This window comes from Podarcis cretensis, assembly GCF_951804945.1.
Source record: "Podarcis cretensis genome assembly, chromosome: 8".
Taxonomy (NCBI): Eukaryota; Metazoa; Chordata; class Lepidosauria; order Squamata; family Lacertidae; genus Podarcis; species Podarcis cretensis.
Window position 1 is genome coordinate 82,584,099 of NC_137177.1, and position 20,756 is coordinate 82,604,854.

A 20,756-nucleotide genomic window follows, 5' to 3' on the forward strand; every position below is an offset into this window, starting at 1 on the left:
TTTTTTTATTTAAAGGAACCGTTTAACCACATCAGTTAACAAACATGGATACATATGCTATAATGTTATTGTTTTAGTTAAATAAATTGTTTAAGTTGTTATTAAGGAAATGATTATTTTTCTCCTTCCAACACAGCACATCAGAAATGTTGTCCAAATATAAACAGTTAACTTATTAAACCTCACAAGAATTTCATAATTATCTGTCTTATGTATTTCTGATAGTATAACGAAATCAGTAATTTTTGATATAACTGTAAAAGCTACTCTGGAAATTTATTCTTCCAAAAATGAAACCTTCATCTGGTTGTAAATATTAAGATTATACCACCAAGAAAGAGTCTTTCTGTAAAAAAATGATTTAGATCAAATCTTACCGACTAGTGATTTAAATCAAGTCTTACTGACTAGTGATTTAAATCGATATGATTTACCGTATTTTTTGCTCTATAAGACTCACTTTTTCTCTCCTAAAAAGTAAGGGGAAATGTGTGGGCGTCTTATGGAGTGAATGCAGGCTGCGCAGCTATCCCAGAAGCCAGAACAGCAAGAGGGATTGCTGCTTTCACTGCGCAGTGATCCCTCTTGCTGTTCTGGCTTCTGAGATTCAGAATACAGTGGTGCCTCGCAAGACGAAATTAATTCGTTCCGCGAGTCTCTTTGTCTTGCGGTTTTTTCGTCTTGCGAAGCACGGCCATTAGCGGCTTAGCGCTATTAGCGGCTTAGCGGCTATTAGCGGCTTAGCGGCTTAGAAAAAGGAGGGAAAAGGGAAAAAACTCGCAAGAACTCGCAAGACGTTTTCGTCTTGCGAAGCAAGCCCATAGGGAAATTCGTCTTGCGAAGCACCTCAAAAACGGAAAACACTTTCGCCTAGCGAGTTTTTCGTCTTGCGAGGCATTCGTCTTGCGGGGCACCACTGTATTTTTTTTTCTTGTTTTCCTCCTCCAAAAACTAGGTGCGTCTTGTGGTCTGGTGCGTCTTGTAGAGCGAAAAATATGGTAGATCAAATCCACCCTGATCCTAACCCTATTTTCTTGGAAGGAGAACAAGTTTGGCTTTATCCCTTCCTTCTTTCCAGGCCAGCGGCTACTGGACGAGAGCGGCCACCTTCCGCCAGTGCGTCCGGCGGCAGAGTGGCTTCATTGGATCCCGGAAATTCCTGAAAGCGCCCCTTCTTTGGCCAAGCAGTAAGGAACTCCCCCTGTCTGTTGTTTTCTTGGGGAATTTACAGGTGCACAGAAAGTTTTTTTGTCGCTGGGGCAATGCTAAATTTGGGCCCTTTGGGCCTCTCTCGGACTTTCCCTTTGCACCCTTCCTTGAGGTTTTTTTGTTCGGCTGGAAACGGGTCCTTAAATTTTGGGCCTGCCTCCTAGCTGCCCGGATGGAGGACAGGGAGAGGAGAGCGCGCGAGTCTCTGTGGAAACTAGCATGCCGTGGAAAATTAAAAATTGGCATTTTCTGCTCTGCCTGCTTTTGCCGCTCATCCAAGCAACCGTGGGCAGGAAATGGGACCCCCTCCCCAAAATTAATTGATATTGTTATAATTTGGCTATTATTAGGGGATTTTTTTGGGGGGGGGACTTGTTTGCATATTATTAATAACCGATATTGTCATAATTTGGCTGTTATTGGGGGGATTTGGGGAAAATAAAAGCTTATTTGTAAAATCATCATGATGATAATTGATATTGTTAGAATTTGACTATTGGGGGAATTTTGGAAAAATAATAAAAACTTATTTGCAAATAATTGATATTGTTATAAATTGGCTATTATTTGGGGAATTTTGGAAAAATAATTATAACTTATTTGCAATATAATAATTGATATTGCTATAAGTTGGCCATTATTGGGGGAATTTTAGAAAAATAATAAAAACTTATTTGCAAAAAAAAAAAAAGTGCAAAAGGAAATGTGACCCCCTGGGAGTATTGACATGTAGCACAGTTCGGCGCAGATCAGAGGGAGAGAGACAGGGCTACACCAGCTAGCTTTCAGTTAGTAGTTTTATTAAGGAGCCAGAACAGGAAACAGTTCACCAGGCGAACTTCCACAGATGGGGAGGCACTGCAGAGAAGGCCCCGTTCTCGTGTTGCCACCCTCCGAACCTCTCAAGGAGGCACACGAAGGAGAGCCTAAGAGGATGATCTCAGGGTTCAGGTAAATTCATATGGGAAGAGGCGGTACCTTGAAGTATTGTGGTCCTGATATTGTGGTCCTGAGCCGTTTAAGGCTTTATAGCTCAAAACCAGCACTTTGAATTTATGTCAGCAGTGGGCAGGGCAGAAAGTAGGCAGGGCATCCTCGCTCCCCGCCCCTCTGTTTCCGCCACTCTTTCACCGGCTGAACCCGGCTCATCCATTGTGCGTTAACCTGGTTTCTCCTCTTTTAAGGGCGCAGGCGGATGAGCGATGAGGCTCCTCATCCAGGCTTAGCCATCCGTTCCAGGCTGACTTGCAGCTCTTTCCGTGTCTGGCTGACGCTCTACAGATGCCAAAGCAGAAACCTGGGGCCACAGCAGGCTGCCATGCATCAGGAGGCAGTAGGACAAGGCAGCAGACATGGGTGGAACCAGGAGACGAGGCCCGAAACGACCCCATCCGCGGTGGGCAGGAGGTGGCTTGGGTAAGGCTGTGAGCCGTCAAGTCTGTAGTGTGCAAACAGGCAGTAGAGAGAGCCCCTCAGATGGGTCAATGTAGCCTCGCATTTGAAATCTTGTCTGGTCGCCAGAGGCGATCAGGAATTTCTGTGCAGGTGAGTAAGGAGGCAGGGGGGGAGGAAGGGATTTTGCCGCTCCTCCCCCACCAGCTCCTTTGGTTTCCATCTGATCTGCATAATAATAATAATAATAATAATAATAATAATAATAATAATACCCTGCCTGTCTGGTTGGGTTTCCCCAGCCACTCTGGGCGGCTTCCAACAAAATATTAAAAATACAACAAAACATCAAACATTAAAAACTTCCCTAAATAGGGCTGACTTCAGATGTCTTCTAAAAGTCAGGTAGGTGTTTATTTCTTTGACATCTGACGGGAGGGCGTTCCACAAGGTGGGTGCCACCACCCAGAAGTCCCTCTGCCTGGTTCCCTGTAACCTCACTTCTCGCAGGGAGGGAACCACCAGAAGGCCCTCAGAGCTGAATCTCAGTGAAGGATAGGTGTGGAAACGTACCTTCAGGTATACTGGGCCAAGGCCATTTTTGGGCTTTAAAGGTCAGCACCGATACTTTGAATTGTGCTCAGAAACGTACTGGGAGCCAATGTAGGTCTTTCAGGACTGGTGTTATGTGGTCTCGGCGGCTGCCCCCAGTCGCCAGTCTAGCTGCCGCATTCTGAATTAGTTGTAGTTACCTTCAAGGGTAGCCCGACGTAGAGCACTAGAAAGTGTGCCTGTTCCTCCACAGAAATGCTGGTGGGGAAGAGAATGTCTCACCACGCCTCTGTCGCTACTTGGTAGAAGTCTAGTGGGGAAACATGCCTTCTACGAGGGTAATAGTTTTCGTTTCTGTGCTGCCCTCAGTGGAGAAAGAACTCTAGCAAAGCGGAAAATCACCTGCCTTGCATACCAAAGGTCACAGGTTTGATCGCTGGCATCTCCCAATCTGAAATTCTTAAGAGCTGCTGCCAATTGGTGTACACAATACTGGGCCAGATGGACCGGCCCTTGGTTCAGAACCATGAGGACTAGGATCATGGAAACGCAGGCTGCTAGCCTCCCGCTGGTGAGAGGCTGAAGGAAATGGACATTTAAATCTGCAAGGCTGGGTTGATATATGAATTCTGGCACCCTGAAATTCATAGCATGTTGTACGCTGAAAGAAAATTATATGAAAATGATGTACCGGTGGTGTTTGACTCCTAGTAAGTTAGCAAAAATGTTTAGAAAAGGTACAAATACCTGCTGGAAATGTAAAGGAAAAGAAGGTACCTTTTAGCATATGTGGTGGACGTGTAAGGTAATAAAAGTTTTCTGGGAGATGATATATAATGAAATGAAAGCTTTCTGGGAGATGATATATAATGAAATTGGGGGGGGGGGGGCGTTTAAAATTACCTTTGTTAAAAAACCAGAAGCCTTTTTATTAGGAATTATAGGTCCCGACATCCCAAAAGATCAGAAAAGACTTTTTATGTACGGGACAATAGCCGCTTGGATGCTACTAGCCCAGAGATGGAAAGACAACAAAGTCCCTACCAGAGAGGAATGGCAAACTAAGATGATGGACTATGGTGAGATGGCAAAACTGACTGGAAAACTCAGGAACCAAGAGGACAAAAACTTTTTAAAAAGAATAGGAAAATGTATAAGTTATTTAGGAGACCCCTGCAAGCAGATGGAAACATTTGCAGGATTTTAATCTCACTTGTAATGTAACCATGGATAATACGGATTGATAGAAAATATAGGTTATGGAATAATATGCAGTTGTAAATGTTGAGAATAAGCTGTTTCCCTCTCTGCTGCAGGAGGAAGTATTTGACACGGTGGAGACACCACGTCCTCCTGCGCCGATTCCAGCACAGAAAGGAGAAGAGGCACCTGGCAAGGGCATGGGTGGCTTGGAAGGATAGCTGCCAAACAGAGCTGGCAGTGCAAGCTTTGGTGAGTGTGTATGAGAAACTCGAGGCGGGATGAAGTGAATAACCCTGTCGCTTTTGTTCAACCTCCACTCTGTTCTTGGGAAGCGATCTGCAGTAAAAGGAACCTCAGTGGTGTGTTGTTGTTGTTTTTTAAAAAAACCCCACTATTTTTAAGTTTCTAGTCCATAAGGGATATAAGAAGCTTGATAACTCATGGGTGGTGCAGCGGTCAGGATAATGAGCTGGGGTGCTGTCTCCCAGTCCGAATCTCTGCCTCCTCCCCCCCCCCCCGCACAGGAAATCATTCCCCCCCCACCGCCTTTCTCAAGGTTTCCATCTGTAGAATGGGCGCAGGTAATGCTGGTTTGCCTTTGTTGCCGTCAATACTTGCTGGGACGATGCAGGTGAGGTGTTTATAAGCACCTGCAGCCTCTTTCTTACGGTGGAAAAGTAATTAGGACTATTATTTTTTTAGGACCAGGGTTGCGTTCAGATGGGCTGATTACTCTTTTCGTGGGAAGGTTATACAACGTCTGCTGTCCACTGAGCAGTCATTGCAGCTTATGTGCTGGGAGTTTACAACAGTGTTAGAAACTCAGATATACAGTGGTACCACAGGTTACATACGGTTCAGGTTACAGACTCCGCTAATCCAGAAATAGTGCTTCAGGTTAAGAACTTTGCTTCAGGAGGAGAACAGAAATCGTGCCCTGGCGGCGCGGCGGCAGCAGGAGACCCCATTAGCTAAAGTGGTGCTTCAGGTTAAGAACAGTTTCAGGTTAAGAATGGACCTCCGGAACGAATTAAGTACTTAACCCGAGGTACCACTGTATAAGCTAGGTGGCAAATGGCTCCTTAAACCAGGGTTAGTCGCCGAAACGGAATGCCCTGTTGCCTTTTTTGAGCAGGCAGCTCGAAAGTTGTGTTTTTCAATACTTTTTTTTTTTGTTCCTGAAATTCATTCGGATAAAGTATCGCAGATAGAATTCTACAGGATGTGTTGCTGGTGTGTGAAAACAGGCAAGATTCGGGGACCCCTAGGCACGCACCTCCAGATGGTGGCAACATCAGGCGCTATCATGGCGATTGGGCATCTTCACTCGATTGCAAAATGCCCTTGGCAAATCTCGATCACTGTTTACAGCTAGATTTAATATGCTTCCCTCAATGAAAGTAAGAGGAAGATATTTAGCTCTCCCAGAATCAGAGCGTCTCTGCAGACGTAGTAAACAGGAACCTGATACTTTGGAGCAACTTTTCTTTTCTTGTGATTTTGGTATTTATGCCAGAAGATAATTATTAGAGGCCTTACAACTCAACAGGCTCAATTCTATGCTACCAACGGTTCAGGACCTGCTCTCGGACAGGAACGATCAAATTACTTTAATAGTGGCTGAATTTTTGAGTGTTGTCTATGTAGAAAGACTGGGCCATTATAAAGAGATTTAGTGGTTCTTAATTGATCGGTGATGTGGTAGTGTTGTCTTGTATTATTTATGCAAATTGATCTTCTCTGGAGTTAAAGATCTGACTGGGACAAACCTTGTTATGCTGAGCTCGTATTTTGCACAATTTGTATACGGTGTCTGTTTGATGATGTGTGGTTTGCTATGCCTAATAAAGGATATTTGAGTTTTGAACACTGTTTTGAACACAGACTAACCTTTCCCAGCCCTGGGGCCACATTCCCTTCGGGGGGGGGGAGGGGACTGGGTGCCAGAGCAATGAATATATAATTTTACCTCTGAACAGTAGGCTGTTTTCTGCCTTACACACCCCGCTAAGCTCCATCCAGGCAACTGAGGGGCACGATCCGAGTTTGAGGACACATTTGCAGTTAGGCAACACCACCTGAGGAGGGCGCAAAGGGGGTGGCTTTGGGGAGGGATGGACTAGAAGGCGAGTCCATCTTCCCACATCTGGCCTGCAGGACCAAGGTCCCCAAGCCTTAAGTATTGTTATAGATTTGGGGAGGATTCCCCCACTACCACCAAACTCTATAAATTGATAAATGGTAGGGTTTTGATGAGGGACGCGGGTGGCACTGTGGGTTAAACCACTGGGCCTAGGACTTGCCGATCAGAAGGTTGGCGGTTCAAATCCCCACAATGGGGTGAGCTCCCGTTGCTCGGTCCCTGCTCCTGCCAACCTAGCAGTTCGAAAGCACGTCAATGCAAGTAGATAAATAGGTACCGCTCTGACGGGAAGGTAAACGGCGTTTCCGTGCGCTGCTCTGGTTCGCCAGAAGCGGCTTAGTCATGCTGGTCACATGACCTGGAAGCTGTACGCCGGCTTCCTCGGCCAATAAAGCGAGATGAGTGCCGCAACCCCAGAGTCGGCCTAATGGTCAGGGGTCCCCTTTACCTTTACCTTTAGGGTTTTGATTTAACTGGGATGTGGATGGTGAAAGAACAAACTGCAGAGCTGTGCTGGACAGGGAATCCCTAGGCTAGCTTAGGCAAAAAACCCTGGCTGGCCTAACAAAGAGCGAATTTTGTTAATATGACAAAAGGAGTTGATGGGGCCATCCAAGAGGAATCCTTTTGACAGATGCTGCCAAGGTGATATTTGAGGTCGCAGGAGAAAAGGCTTTTTGAGCAAGAGGAGCTGGGAAGAAGAAAAATTGGGATCCATCTTGGGGAGGCTGGCTGCAAGATGCCTTGGACTCCAAGGCCCCATGGCTGTGGAGTCCAAGCCCCTTCTGAAATCTCCCCACAGGTGAGGCAGAGGCTGGCGCAGTGGAGCTGGGCAGTCTGGAGGCGGCGCTGCCTGCAGAGCTGGGTGGCTGAGCGTTTCCTGGCGGGCGAAGAGAGGCAGCTTCTCGAGCAGGTAAGGGCGAGCGATTTCCCAAACTGGGCGCTGGGGGAGTGCTAGGGTTTCACCCAAAAACCGCCGGGGGTGTGCCTCGGGACAGCAGTCCAGCAAGCAAAAGCTTCCCTCCCAGGCGCCTAAAGCACAACTTCCCTTAGAAGAGGTTGCCCGCTGTGTCTCTGCTGCTGCTTGCGTGAGTGTTGGGAGGACCGCTCCCTCTCCTGCCAACTCCATCCGGCCTAGGGGGCGGGGCCTGCACTCACTGCCACAGCATAAGAGGCCTGAGTAGCTACCGGCAGCAATGGACAAAATGGTTTTAAATGTTTTAATCGCTTTTAATTTGCAGCACTTTAAATGGTGGTTGTTGTTTTTTATAATATTATATTATTTCATTATTTTATTTTTGCTTGGGGTGGGATAAGCACTGAGTCAGCACTATTGTTCCTTGTTTTGCTTTGTTTTGTTTTGTTTTGTTTTGTTTTGTTCTGTTCTGTTCTGTTTTATTATTATTATTATTCTGTTAAATTATTATATAGTTTGTATTTTGCCTTTTAAGGGGGAGGGTCATGGCTGCCTGGGAGTGGGCCTCAGCCAATAGATTGGGTGGGGCAGGTTCCACAGGGGGAGATGTATTGGGACACCCGATCTCAGTGATCACGGGCAGGAGGAGGAGTTATGCTAAGACCAGACCATGTCATTACCGAGGAGGCAGGTTTAGTCGTTGTTTGAGGACTATCCCTGCCTCCAGGTCTGGTCCTGACCGGAAGGATACAGTAATCAGCAAGGGAAACCCACATGACCTGAAAGTGTTGCTGTGCAATGCCAGGTCAATGATGAATAAAACCACTGCCATCCACGACCTGATTGTGGATGGAGGATTTGACCTGGCATGTGTGACAGAGACCTGGTTGGATGAGGCAGATGGGCCTGTCCTTGCCGCTGCTTGCCCACCAGGTTTCTCTTACGCACAGCAACCCAGGTCATGTGGGCGGGGAGGGGGGGTTGCAGCGATTTTTAGGAAGTCATTAGTCTGCACCAGGCGTCCTATTGGGAAGACCCAGTTTTCTGAGTGCATGTTCTGGAAGTTGGGCAATAGGGGCAGTACAGGATTCCTACTGGTGTACCGACCTCCCCGCTGCACCAAGGATTCCCTGCCCGAGCTGCTTCAGGTCGTGGCGGATATACTCCTGGAGACACCTAGCTTGGTTGTCCTGGGGGATTTTAACATCCATGCCGACACGACCTTACAAGGGGCAGCTCGGGACTTCGTGGAAAGCATGGCCTCCATGGGGCTGTCCCTGAATAAGTTTGGCCCAACTCATAGCCACGGACATGCCTTAGACTTGGTGTTTACCTCTACGGATGTTGGTGATCTGACATTAACTAAAAGCGAAACAAAAGAAGTGCCATGGTCAGATCACTTCCTGGTGCAACTGGACTTCTCCGCAACCCTTCCCCTCCGCAGGGAGGTGGGACCGATTCGGATGGTCCGCCCCCGCCACTTAATGGATCCAATTGGCTTCCAGAGAGTGGTAGGGGATGCTTTATCCCAAGTTGATGGCCTTTCAGCTGATTCCCTGGTGGCACGCTGGAATGCGGAGTTAACCAGGGCTATTGACTGTCTGGCTCCGAAGCGCCCTCTCCGATTGCATGGAGCCCGGACAGCCCCGTGGTTCTCCCCGGAGCTGAGGGTGATGAAACAATCGTTGAGACGGCTAGAGCGCCGGTGGCGGAAAACTCATTCTGAATCAGACCGGACACGGGTTAGAGCTCAACGTCGAGCCTACCAAGTGGCAATGGCGACGGCGAAGAGGGCCTTCTTCGCCGCCTCCATTGCATCTGCAGAAAACAGCAGCAGGAGACTTTTTCAGGTGGTTCGCAGTTTATCGGAACCACCTGTACCACCGGGGCCTGGTAGGGACCCCAAGATCTCCTGCAATGCTTTTGCAAAGTTTTTTGCAGATAAAATCGCTCAGATTCAGAAGGAAGTAGACTCCACAGTGGGAGCAGGGCCAGGGCGGGAGAGTGCTAGAGTTCTGTCTGGTCCTGTTATATGGGATCAATTCCAATCTGTTACCTCCGAGGATGTGGACAGGCTGCTTGGACGAGTGAAACCGACCACCTGTCTTCTTGATCCTTGCCCATCCTGGCTGATAAAAGCGAGCCGGGAAGGGCTGGGCGATGGGCTTTGCAGGGTGGTGAATGCTTCCCTCTGTGAGGGAGCCTTCCCAGACCCGCTGAAAGAGGCGGTCATTAAACCGCTTCTTAAAAAAACATCTTTAGACCCGGCCAATTTGGCCAACTATCGCCCAGTCTCAAATCTTCCATTCTTGGGCAAGGTGATTGAGCGGGTGGTTGCTGAACAACTCCAAGCACGCCTGGAGGAAACGGACCATTTGGATCCCTTCCAATCGGGATTCAGGCCTCACCATGGGACTGAAACTGCCTTGGTCGCGCTGGTTGATGATCTCCGGCGGGCTAGGGACAAAGGTGAGAGCTGTTTCCTAGTTCTGCTGGATCTCTCAGCGGCCTTTGACACCATCGACCATAACATCCTTCTGGACCGTCTAGAGGGGCTGGGAGCTGGGGGCACTGTTATACAGTGGTTCCGCTCCTTCCTCCTGGGCCGTGTTCAGAAAGTGGTGGTGGGGGATGAGTGTTCAGACCCTTGGGCCCTCACTTGTGGGGTACCTCAGGGTTCCGTCCTCTCCCCCATGCTTTTTAACATCTATATGAAGCCGCTGGGAGAGATCATCAGGGGGTTTGGACTGGGTGTTCATCAGTATGCAGATGACACCCAGCTCTACCTCTCCTTTAAATCAGAACCAGTGAAGGCGGTGAAGGTCCTGTGTGAGTGCCTGGAGGCGGTTGGAGGTTGGATGGCGGCTAACAGATTGAGGTTGAATCCTGACAAGACAGAAGTACTGTTTTTGGGGGACAGGAGGCGGGCAGGTGTGGAGGATTCCCTGGTCCTGAATGGGGTAACTGTGCCCCTGAAGGACCAGGTGCGCAGCCTGGGAGTCATTTTGGACTCACAGCTGTCCATGGAGGCGCAGGTTAACTCTGTGTCCAAGGCAGCTGTCTACCAGCTCCACCTGGTACGCAGGCTAAGACCCTACCTTCCCGCGGACTGTCTCGCCAGAGTGGTGCATGCTCTGGTTATCTCACGCTTGGACTACTGCAACGCGCTCTACGTGGGGCTACCTTTGAAGGTGACCCGGAAACTGCAATTAATCCAGAATGCGGCAGCTAGACTGGTGACTGGGAGTGGCTGCCGGGACCACATAACACCGGTTCTGAGAGATCTGCACTGGCTCCCAGTACGTTTCCGAGCACGATTCAAAGTGTTGGTGCTGACCTTTAAAGCCCTAAACGGCCTCGGTCCTGTATACCTGAAGGAGCATCTCCACCCCCATCGTTCAGCCCGGACACTGAGATCCAGCGCCGAGGGCCTTCTGGCGGTTCCCTCATTGCGAGAAGTGAGGCTACAGGGAACCAGGCAGAGGGCCTTCTCGGTAGTGGCGCCCGACCTGTGGAACGCCCTCCCATCAGATGTCAAAGAGATAAAGAATTACCTGACATTCAGAAGACATCTTAAGGCAGCCCTGTTCAGGGAAGTTTTTAATATGTAATGCTGTATTGTTTTTAACACTGATTGGGAGCCGCCCAGAGTGGCTGGGGAAACTCAGCCAGATGGGCGGGGTATAAATAATAAATTATTATTATTATTATTATTATGCTTCACGACGCTCCTCCAACATTGCGTCCTGCTGTGGTTTTGGCTGATGCTCTTCCTGTCTCTGCCAAGGAGTCTTCCATTAGCTCCCAAAGCAATTCCCCCTGGAGGTTGGCTGTTGCAACTCTGTAGTGAGTCACTGTTCTGGGCCCCAGACTCTTGCCATTCAGTGACTTGGACAGAAGCACAGTTCTTTTTCAGCCTTGAAAAATACTGTATTTTTTGCTCTAAAAGGGGAAATGTGTGTGCGTCTTAGGGAGCGAATGCAAGGTGCGCAGCTATCCCAGAAGCCAGAACAGTAAGAGGAATTGCTGCTTTCACTGTGCAGTGATCCCTCTTGCTGTTCTGGGTTCTGGGATTCAGAATATTTCCCCCCCCCCTTGTTTTCCTCCTCCAAAAACTAGGTGGGTCTTATGGTCGGGTGCATCTTATAGAGCAAAAAATACGGTACTTTGAAACTCCCTACATATTGACATCAGGCAAGTGCCATCACACAACATTTTTGCTTAGGCAGGTCTACCCAGATATGCAGAATGTTGATGTGTGTTTTAATCCGTTTAGCTCAGGGTTTCCCAAATTTGTGTTTTCAGCTGTTGTTAGACTACCATTCCCATCATCCATGGCCACTGGTCCTGCTAGCTAGGGATGATGGGAGTTGTAGTCCAAAAACAGCTGAAAACCAAAGTTTGGGAAACCCTGGTTTAGCTTATCGCCGATTTTATTTTTTGACCATTGCAAAGAATTGTTTGAAGATTCCCTTGTTTTATTCTTTTTGTAAACTGCTTTGAGTCTTAAAATCCTGGCACCCTAGAGTTGGAAGGGACCCAGCCAACATGGGCAGGGTATAAATATTGTTATTAATCACAGCTAAACAATCAGGCAGAATATAAATGTTATGAAATAAGTAAATCGGATGCAGAGAAAGACCCCATTATCCAAGCTGGGGCAATTTTAGTGTTTCAATTTCTAGATACCAAAGCAGGGAGGTGTTAACAGAAATGTTAAGAAAAACTTATTCCACGAGGTCAGGCTATTTTGTCCCATCTAGCTGGCCAAGAGGAAAGAAAAGAATCATCTGTTTGTGTCTCAGTGGAACATATTTAACAATAGGGCATGGAGTGGTGGACCTCCTGGGCTAACAGTCAGCTGCTTCCCCCAAACTCTGCCGTGAGAGTACAGTGATACCTCGGGTTAAGAACTTAATTCGTTCTGGAGGTCTGTTCTTAACCTGAAACTGTTCTTAACCTGAAGCACCACTTTAGCTAATGGGGCCTCCTGCTGCCGTCACGCCATCACCGCACGATTTCTGTTCTCATCCTGAAGCAAAGTTCTTAACCCAAGGTAATATTTCTGGGTTAGCGGAGTCTGTAACCTGAAGCGTATGTAACCTGAAGCGTATGTAACCCGAGGTACCACTGTACCTGCTATCTCTGACCCTTTCCATCCTTTTCCTCCCTCAGGCTTTTGGAAGGTGGCAGCAGCTGACAGCCTCCCGTTCAGAGGGCAGAGGTGACTTCTAACAGGCCGAAACATGTTTTTTAAGATTTCCAGGGCAGCGAGTGAGTCTGCAGGCAAAAGGAAGCAGCAGCTTTCCACCCCCATTTTGCCTGCAAAAGCCTTGGCAACTGAACATTCTCCAGCCTATCAGATTACCACTTGGAAATGCCCAGAACCTTTATAGGAAGCATGAGCTTCCCATCACAGATTTCTTATCTCTCTGGTGGAACAAGCACTCGTCATTTTTTTTATTGCTCAATAAAACACTAGCAGCCTCAAAGTCTTTTTTTCCCCTCCTTCCTTGCAAAGGAGCAGTGCCAATCGGCTTGCCTTCAAATCACAGCTGGGCAACTGAGTCATAGGCTGCCATACACTAAAGCGCATTCCCCTCTCTCGATGGCTCGAATTCAATGCTGTTTGTGTCCCCTGCACTCCTGTGCCCATTTTATAGGTAGCAAACCGAGGACATGATGCCCAGAGCCACCCGGTGCACCCCTTCTTTGTCAGGCCTTTGTAAATCCTTTATGAACTTTCACCTTTTCATACCATAAATAAGCATGCCAATCAAAAATATTGTCATGACCTTCTAAGTCTAGAATGTGAATTCTCTAATGTCATCCATTCCTTCAACCAACAAAGACAGGATGCCTCATAGTATAGTCTCATATCCGGCAGGGGGAAAACCTCTTTCTTTTGCATCTATCAATATTTTATTCTCGGTTTTTTCCCTTGCCAATTATATTTAGAAATACCTTTTTGCCATGCGTTGAAAAAATCTGTCTAGCCAATCACCGGAATCAATTGAAACAGAATAACATTCTTGGCAATACATTTATCTTTATAATCAACACTCTATGTAGTAGTGAAAGATCCATTCTGCTCCAAATTTGCAACTTTAATATCTTCCCGAAAAGACCCTGATGTTGGGAAAGATGGAGGGCACAAGGAGAAGGGGACGACAGAGGACGAGATGGTTGGACAGTGTTCTCGAAGCTACCAGCATGAGTTTGACCAAACTGGGAGGCAGTGGAAGACAGGAGTGCCTGGCGCGCTCTGGTCTATGGGGCCACGAAGAGTCGGACACGACTAAACAACAACATCTTCCCAGGTTTTTAAGTAATCTTTAAACAAATTTGTATTGTTTGCTGTTGCCCATACACCTAAATACGTAACCCATGGCTGTGCATGCAGCCTACATTGAAAGCAGGTGGTTTACCACAAAGAATTCTGGGAACAGTAGTTTAAGGGTGCTAGAAATTATAGTTGCTTGAGGGGTAAACATCAGTTTCTGATGTTTGGGGTAGCTTTTGGGACTTTTTTGTTCAGAGGAAAAGTGAGAAAGAGAGGCCACATTGATAGAAGCTTATAAAACGATGCACAGTTCAGAGTAGAAAGAGAGAAGTTTTTCTTCTCTCACAACATCATGGTCATCCAGCGAAGCTGAATGTGGGAAGAGTCAGGGTAGAGATAAAGAAATGCTTTTTCACACAGCTGTGGAACCGTTAAACTATGGAACTCACTGCCACAGGAGACAGTGACGGCCACCAACTTGGATGGCTTTAAAAGAGGACCAGACAGATACATGGAGGAGAAAGCTATCGATGACTTCACCACCATTCTGGCAATGCTTTGTCTCCACGGTCAAAGGCAGTCGTGCTTCTCAATGCCAGTCGCTGGGAACTACAGGAAGTGAAGGAATGGGTTTTTGTGCAGTCAGTTTGAAACGGGACCCCAAACCCCCCTTTTCTTCTTTCTCCAAGAGAGCATTTCTAAAATGCATTAACTTGAGCTGTTGAGCAAATGCATAACAAGAACACAGCTGTATAAACAAAGCTCTCTCCTTTATCAGTCACAGCAATGGATGACCTTGGCTGTTCCAGTGGAGTAGGGATGACATGTCTGGGTCTTATCTTACCACACTCTGATGCACAGACCTAGTCCGGGAACAGCGCCAGAGTGTGTTCTTGGAGTTGGTGACCTCTTGCTCCAAGATAAGAGTATAGGAACAGGAATACCCTTTTATGGTCAGAAGTACAGGAAGGAAAACCCTTTTATGGTTAAGAGTACCGGAGCAGGAGCATCTGTGATGTCTACCTGCGTGTACAAGCTGACGTGACTGGATTCCTGGGGAAGGGGGAGAGGGTGCCTGGAGGATATATATATATACTGCGTGAAATCTCTCATTTCTTTGGACTTGCTGTGGACTGACCACGCAAGTGCCTTTCTGCTGCTCCGGAGAGCAGAAATAAAGAACTCTTTCTCTGAACCAACCCTCAGTGTCATTTGACTTCCTTCCTCCTGTCCGGGAGCAACGCAGAGCCCACCAATCGGTAAAGTCTAATAAGGCTACAGAAGGACATGCTCATGTGCCCTGGTCTTATTTTTGGGCTTAAACAAGACAAAGGAGATGGTGTCGGACTTTCGGAGGAAGAGAGAACTAGCCCCGCTGTACATCGGGGAGGGCTGTATGGAGAGAGTCTCTTCCTTTAAATTCCTAGGAGTTTATCTCAGTGAAGACCTTACTTGGAAAATCAATACAACCCAGGTGGTTAAGAAGGCCCAACAGAGACTCCACCTTCTCAGAGTATTTCAAAAGAACGATGTCAATCGACATTTGATTGTCCTTTCATACTGCAACATGGTGTGGTATGCTGGTTTGCCATCAACTGATAGGAAGTGCCTACAGAGAGTGGTGAACACAGCACAAGATTTTATGGGCTGTCCTGTGAATCCGCTGGATGAAACGGTGGAAGAACGTTGCCTCAGGAGAGTGAGGAAAATTCTCAGGGATGATTCACACCCTGGCCGGCACTTTCGTGATCTCCTGCCCTCAGGCAGAAGATATAGAAGCAGGATTAGTCGCACCAACAGGGTAAAGAACAGCTTCTGTCTGTGGGCTGGGAGCCGGCGCTTGTCCACAGCTTTCCAGGTCATGTGGCCAGCAGGACTAAACCACTTCCAGCACAATGGGACACCGTGACGGAAACCAGAGCGCATGGAAATGCTGTTTACCTTCCCGCTGCAGCGGTACCTATTTATCTACTTGCACTGGTGTGCTTTCGAACTGCTAGGTTGGCAGGAGCTGGGACCGAGCAACAGGAGCTCACCCTGTCGCAGGGATTCACTTTTTTATTTCCCGTTTGCACATAACTCTATTTTGGATTGTGACAGCAATTGTTTGTTAAAGCTCCATCATAACTTGATGCATTTTTGCAAAACTGTGCAATTATTGACCGGAATCTTGTTTGTTTCCATTCTTGCACTTGCATTGTTTAAAGGTAAAGGGACCCCATTAGGTCCAGTCGTGGCCGACTCTGGGGTTGCGGCGCTCATCTTGCTTTATGGGCCGAGGGAGCTGGCGTCCAGCTTCTGGGCCATGTGGCCAGCATGACTAAGCCGCTTCTGGTGAACCAGAGCAGCGCACGGAAACGCCGTTCACCTTCCCACTGGAGCGGTACCTATTTATCTACTTGCACTTTGACGTGCTTTCGAAATTCTAGGTTGGCAGGAGCAGCGACCGAGCAACGGGAGCTCACCCCGTCGCGGGGATTCGAACCGCCAACCTTCTGATCGGCAAGCCCAAGAGGCTCAGTGGTTTAGACCACAGCACCACCCGTGTCCCCACAAAGCCTTGGAAAAGAACGAAACGAGACTTTATCTCTCTCACACATGCACCAACCTTAAGGCCTGCTTGCTGCTTTTCTGCATTTAGGAGAAAGCCGTCCCGGCCTGCAGCAAGCACAAAGGGAGATGGTGGGTGTATGTGTGTATTTTTTTGCAGGGCCTGACTCCCAGCAGGAAATCCTCACCCCCAACTCCCTTCTCTTTGTGACATCCATCACCTCTTCATTAAATGCTTGGATAGGCAGGCGACCTCTCCGCCTCCTCTTCCTCACACCCCTGGGTTCCTTTTTCCGCTGATTAGGCTGATGATGAAGGAGCCTGCTGGGAACAGCTGAGCCTTCCCCCCCCCCCAGCACACCCCCAAAAAGTGAAGCTTCCTTGTACGTCTTCAGGGACATGCTTCTCGTCTCATTAGCTCCCGCCTGTAATCGATCGGGTTGGGATTAACTTGTGCCATCAGCCGTTTGCTCCTAGACTCTAGGGTTCATGTGGGGGGAGATACTGAGCAGAAGGAAAAAGAAAAAGTACCAGATAAATTCATGCTCGCTCTATACCGGACCAGAAAGGTGGACAAGCACCTACAAATCCCAAGGAGCTTAAAAGAGGGGCCTGAGGGAGATTGCACCTGGAAGACAAAGGATTGTGCAAAATTTGGGTTAATACTCAAGAATGCAATGTAACAGACATCACGTATTTTGAGGGCGCTGAGACTTTCGGCTTCCGTTCAGGTTGAAAGAAAAAGTTTACAGCCAAGCTAAGATGGGTGGTGCTGTGGTCTAAAGCACTGAGCCTCTTGGGCTTGCCGATTGGAAGGTTGGCAGCTCGAATCCCCGCGACGGGGTGAGCTCCCGTTGCTCGGTCCCTGCTCCTGCCAACCTAGCGGTTTGAAAGCACACCAAAAAGTGCAAGTAGATAAATAGGTACCGCTCCGGCAGGAAGGTAAACGGCATTTCCGTCGCTGCTCTGGTTTCGCCAGAAGCGGCTTAGTCATGCTGGCCCCATGACCCAGAAAAACTGTCTGCGGACAAACATTGGCTCCCTCGGCCAGTAAAGCGAGATGAGCGCTGCAACCCCAGAGTCGTCTGCGACTGGACTTAACTGTCAGGGATTCTTTACCTTTTTTATAAAAAAGGTAAAAAAAGGAGATAAAATGGATTAGAAAAGTGTAATTAGATTTGGGGGGGGGGCGGGGCAGAGTCCAAGGGATCTAAGTGATCCCAGAAGTGTAGAAATTGAAAATGATGTGAATGTATAATAATGTTTAAAAACTGAAAATAAAACATTAAAAGAAAGAAAAAGTTTATATCCCTTCTTATTTTATTTATATTTCATGAAGTTTATATACCCTAAGCCTCAAAACGGATTATTACAGACTAGCACAAAGTGCTTGGAATTTTTTTAAAAAACGAACAGAGATGTGTTTATAAACGGATAGCGTCATTTGTGAGTTGGACCAGCCGCACCAAAAACCAGGCAAAGTTGTGCCGAAGTCACGTTTCCATCTGGCATGTTGGTTCAAAAAGGCACCCAAATATTGATGTCGATCCTCAGGAACTCTTGTATTATCTCAAGATGCAGCTGAACCTGTGGCCCCCGAACAGGCCTAAGCCATGCAAAAGTGATTTTTCTGTCCACCATCTTGTTGCAAAATGGTGCCCGGCATTCCAACAGCTTAAAAAAGTGTGCCCCCACCCCCTCCAGGAAACCTTAATGCAGAGTTTGGCAACAATATCACAAGAAACTATGCCCCCAAATGGGCAGGGTCATGCTGGCATCATGTTTCGTTCCGCCATCTTGATTCAAAATGGCGCCTGGCACCCATATGTTTCTGCCCCACAAGTCCCAATGGACACCAGCCATGGGTGTTTGGTGGGGGGAGGGACCACGTTACCATAAGTCCCTGCATTCACCGCAATGTGCCCAACCACACTGCTACAACGTGAGTCCCTAGTAAGTCCCGAGGTCTTCCTCTCGTTCACACATTTTTAAAAAGGCAAGTCACGTAGGCATCAACTACACTTTATTTCATTTCGATTTCACTTCTCTCCTTCCCTTTACAAGCATTTTAAATACTTCCCCCTCCCCTGCAAGAGAAAACGTGAAGACGCAGGAAGGAGACCACGATCCTGCGCCTTTATAATAAAATAAAAACAAAATAAATAGCTGGCCACACACTGCGGCTCCCCAGAGGGGGGCAGTTGCGTCGCAGGCAGTTGTGCTCATCCTGATTTTCTGCAACTCCCATTCTGAACTAGAGGCTTGTAAAGCCGTCGGTCCCATCGATCAGAGGGCGTGCACTGAAGCAGCAGCTGAAAGCTTTCTTTTTTAGAGTGCAACCCAGAAACGAGGGGGGTGGGCCAGATAGAGATTTGGGGTTGGGGTGGGGATAAGGATTTCTAGCTGCCATTAGTATAAGGGGAAAAGGGATTGTAACAACCCAAGAAAGGCTCAAAAACATCCTCAGAGTCTTTTGGATCAGAAGGGAGAAGCGCCTGTCTTAACTGGCCTCCCGCTTTGAAGGCAATGGGGGGAAATTCAGCCAACGGCGCCCCCTAGAGGAGTGTCTGGGCCACTGTGGTTCCAACCTCGCATCCCTAAGGTTTTTGACCGTGCTGCCAGCCAAATCTGGGAGGCTGCGTGCCTTTTCTCCCGTTCACGGTTCCGCCGGACAGTTCAAGAGCGTGTGCATGTCTTCCAAGACCTGCCAGAGGCAGCTGTCCAGGGGGAAGTCGTTGTCCACCAAGTTGACCAGGTAATAGTTGTCGTGCATGTACTGGAGGATCATGCGAGAGGGGGACTCCTCTTCGTACAGCTTGGCCCACTGCTCAATCCACAGGGCAAAGGCCTCATCCTGTCCGAGGGGGGCAGAGAGAGAGAAGTGGGTCACACTTAAAAACAACTCGGGGTGGGAGTGCAGGAGGAACTATGGGAAATGAATTATTATCATCATCATCATCATCATCATTAGAATTTATATAACGCCCTTTACCCGGGGGTCTCAGAGCGGTTCACAGAATAAAATCAAGATATAAAACCACAAAATACATAATAAAAAACCAAAACATTTTAAAAGGGCGTAGGATGCAAATCAGATCAACCAAAGGCCTGCATTAAAATGGAACGTTTCTGCTTGGCGCCTAAAGGTGTGTAATGAAGGCGCCAGGCGAACTTCCCTGGGGAGAGCATTCCACAGACGGGGAGCCACTGCAGAGAAGACTCCGTTCTCGTGTTGCCACCCTCTGGACCTCTCAAGGAGGCGGCACACAAAGGAGGGCAAAATAAAACATTAAAGAGCTTCCCTATACGGGGCTGCCTTCAGGTGTCTTCTAAAGGTTGTACAGTTACTCATCTCCTTGACATCTGATTTTCCAAGTCCCTTCAAGCACCTTTTACTGTGGGGCTGTAGCTCAGCAGTAGAGTAGGGCCTGCTCAGCATGCAGAAGGGCCCTGGGTTCAATCCCTGGCTGGGTAGGGCTGGGAGTAAGAGAGCCATTGCTGCCAGTCAGTGTAGGCAATACTGAGGTAGATGGAACCAAAGTTCAGACTTTGTATAAAGCAGCTGGTTCTGTTCCTACAATTCACAGCTGAGGAGCAGAAAGCAATGCCTGAAACAAGACGCTCCAAGTGTCCCTATTTTCCAGGGGCAGTTTTGGATCTACAGTTTTGGATCTACTGGGTTCTCCCCCAGTTCTACCCGGAGATGCCAGAGACTGAACTCGGTGCATTCTGCGTGCAAAGCAGATACCCTTGCACTGAGCTACAAGAGGAAGAAGCTGCCTTAGACAGAGCCAGACTATTTGGTCCGTCAAGCTCAGCACTGCTTCTACTAACTGGCAACGGCTCTCCGGTGTTGCATAAACGGGGACATTTCCCAGCTCTACCTGGAGGTGCTGAGAAATGAACCTGAGGCCCTCCTGCATCCCAAGCATATGCTCTACCCCTGAGCTATGGCCCTTAGTATTCAGAAAAGGACCTGCAGGCTTCCCTTGGAGGCACCTGGTTAGGCAATGTGACTAGATGTGACCATATGAACCCAGCCGGACCCTGAGATCATCCTAATTGGCCCTCCTTCCTGTGCCTCCTCCTCGAGAGGTCCGGAGAGTGGCAACACGAGAACGGGGCCTTCTCTGCAGTGGCTCCCCGTCTGTGGAATGCTCTCCCCAGGGAAATTCGCCTGGTGCCTTCATTTGACACCTTTAAGTGCCAGGCAAAAATGTTCCTTTTTAACCAGGCCTTTGGCTGATCTGTTTGACATCCTATACTGAGGTTACCAGATTTATTTCACTTTTCAATTTCAATAGGAATGATAGGATTTTGTCAGGGGACAGATTTGTAAATCCGGGGACTGTCCCCGGGAAACAGGGACGTCTAGTAACCTTATCCTATACCCTTTTAAAATGTGGCTCTTTTCTGAGTAGGGTGTTATTGGGTGGTTGTTTTTATTCTGATTATATTTGTCTGTGTACGGCCTTGAGACCTCCAGGTATTAAAGGTAAAGGTAAAGG

General features: G+C 48.0%; 2 protein-coding genes across 8 annotated transcripts in view; one reads left to right on the forward strand and one right to left on the reverse strand.

Moving 5' to 3' along the window:
- Nucleotides 1-20,756, forward strand: part of LOC307221924 (uncharacterized protein) — a 58,578-nt gene that overhangs the window by 35,887 nt on the left and 1,935 nt on the right. For 3 of the 6 annotated variants that reach the window (XM_079986792.1, XM_079986793.1, XM_079986794.1), the window contains exons 12-16: nucleotides 1,079-1,187; nucleotides 2,394-2,625; nucleotides 4,470-4,605; nucleotides 7,302-7,412; nucleotides 12,591-12,907. The exons of the other annotated variants lie outside the window; for them this stretch is intronic. In XM_079986792.1, coding sequence (XP_079842918.1) covers nucleotides 1,079-1,187; nucleotides 2,394-2,625; nucleotides 4,470-4,605; nucleotides 7,302-7,412; nucleotides 12,591-12,650 — 648 coding nt within the window. In that variant the 3' untranslated portion in view covers nucleotides 12,651-12,907. Of the gene's footprint in view, nucleotides 1-1,078; nucleotides 1,188-2,393; nucleotides 2,626-4,469; nucleotides 4,606-7,301; nucleotides 7,413-12,590; nucleotides 12,908-20,756 lie in introns of those variants that run through there. 6 annotated transcript variants of the gene reach the window in all.
- Nucleotides 18,255-20,756, reverse strand: part of MTHFR (methylenetetrahydrofolate reductase) — a 40,874-nt gene continuing 38,372 nt past the window's right edge. For both annotated transcript variants that reach the window (XM_079986968.1, XM_079986969.1), the window contains exon 12: nucleotides 18,255-19,102. In XM_079986968.1, coding sequence (XP_079843094.1) covers nucleotides 18,905-19,102 — 198 coding nt within the window. In that variant the 3' untranslated portion in view covers nucleotides 18,255-18,904. The remainder of the gene's footprint in view (nucleotides 19,103-20,756) is intronic.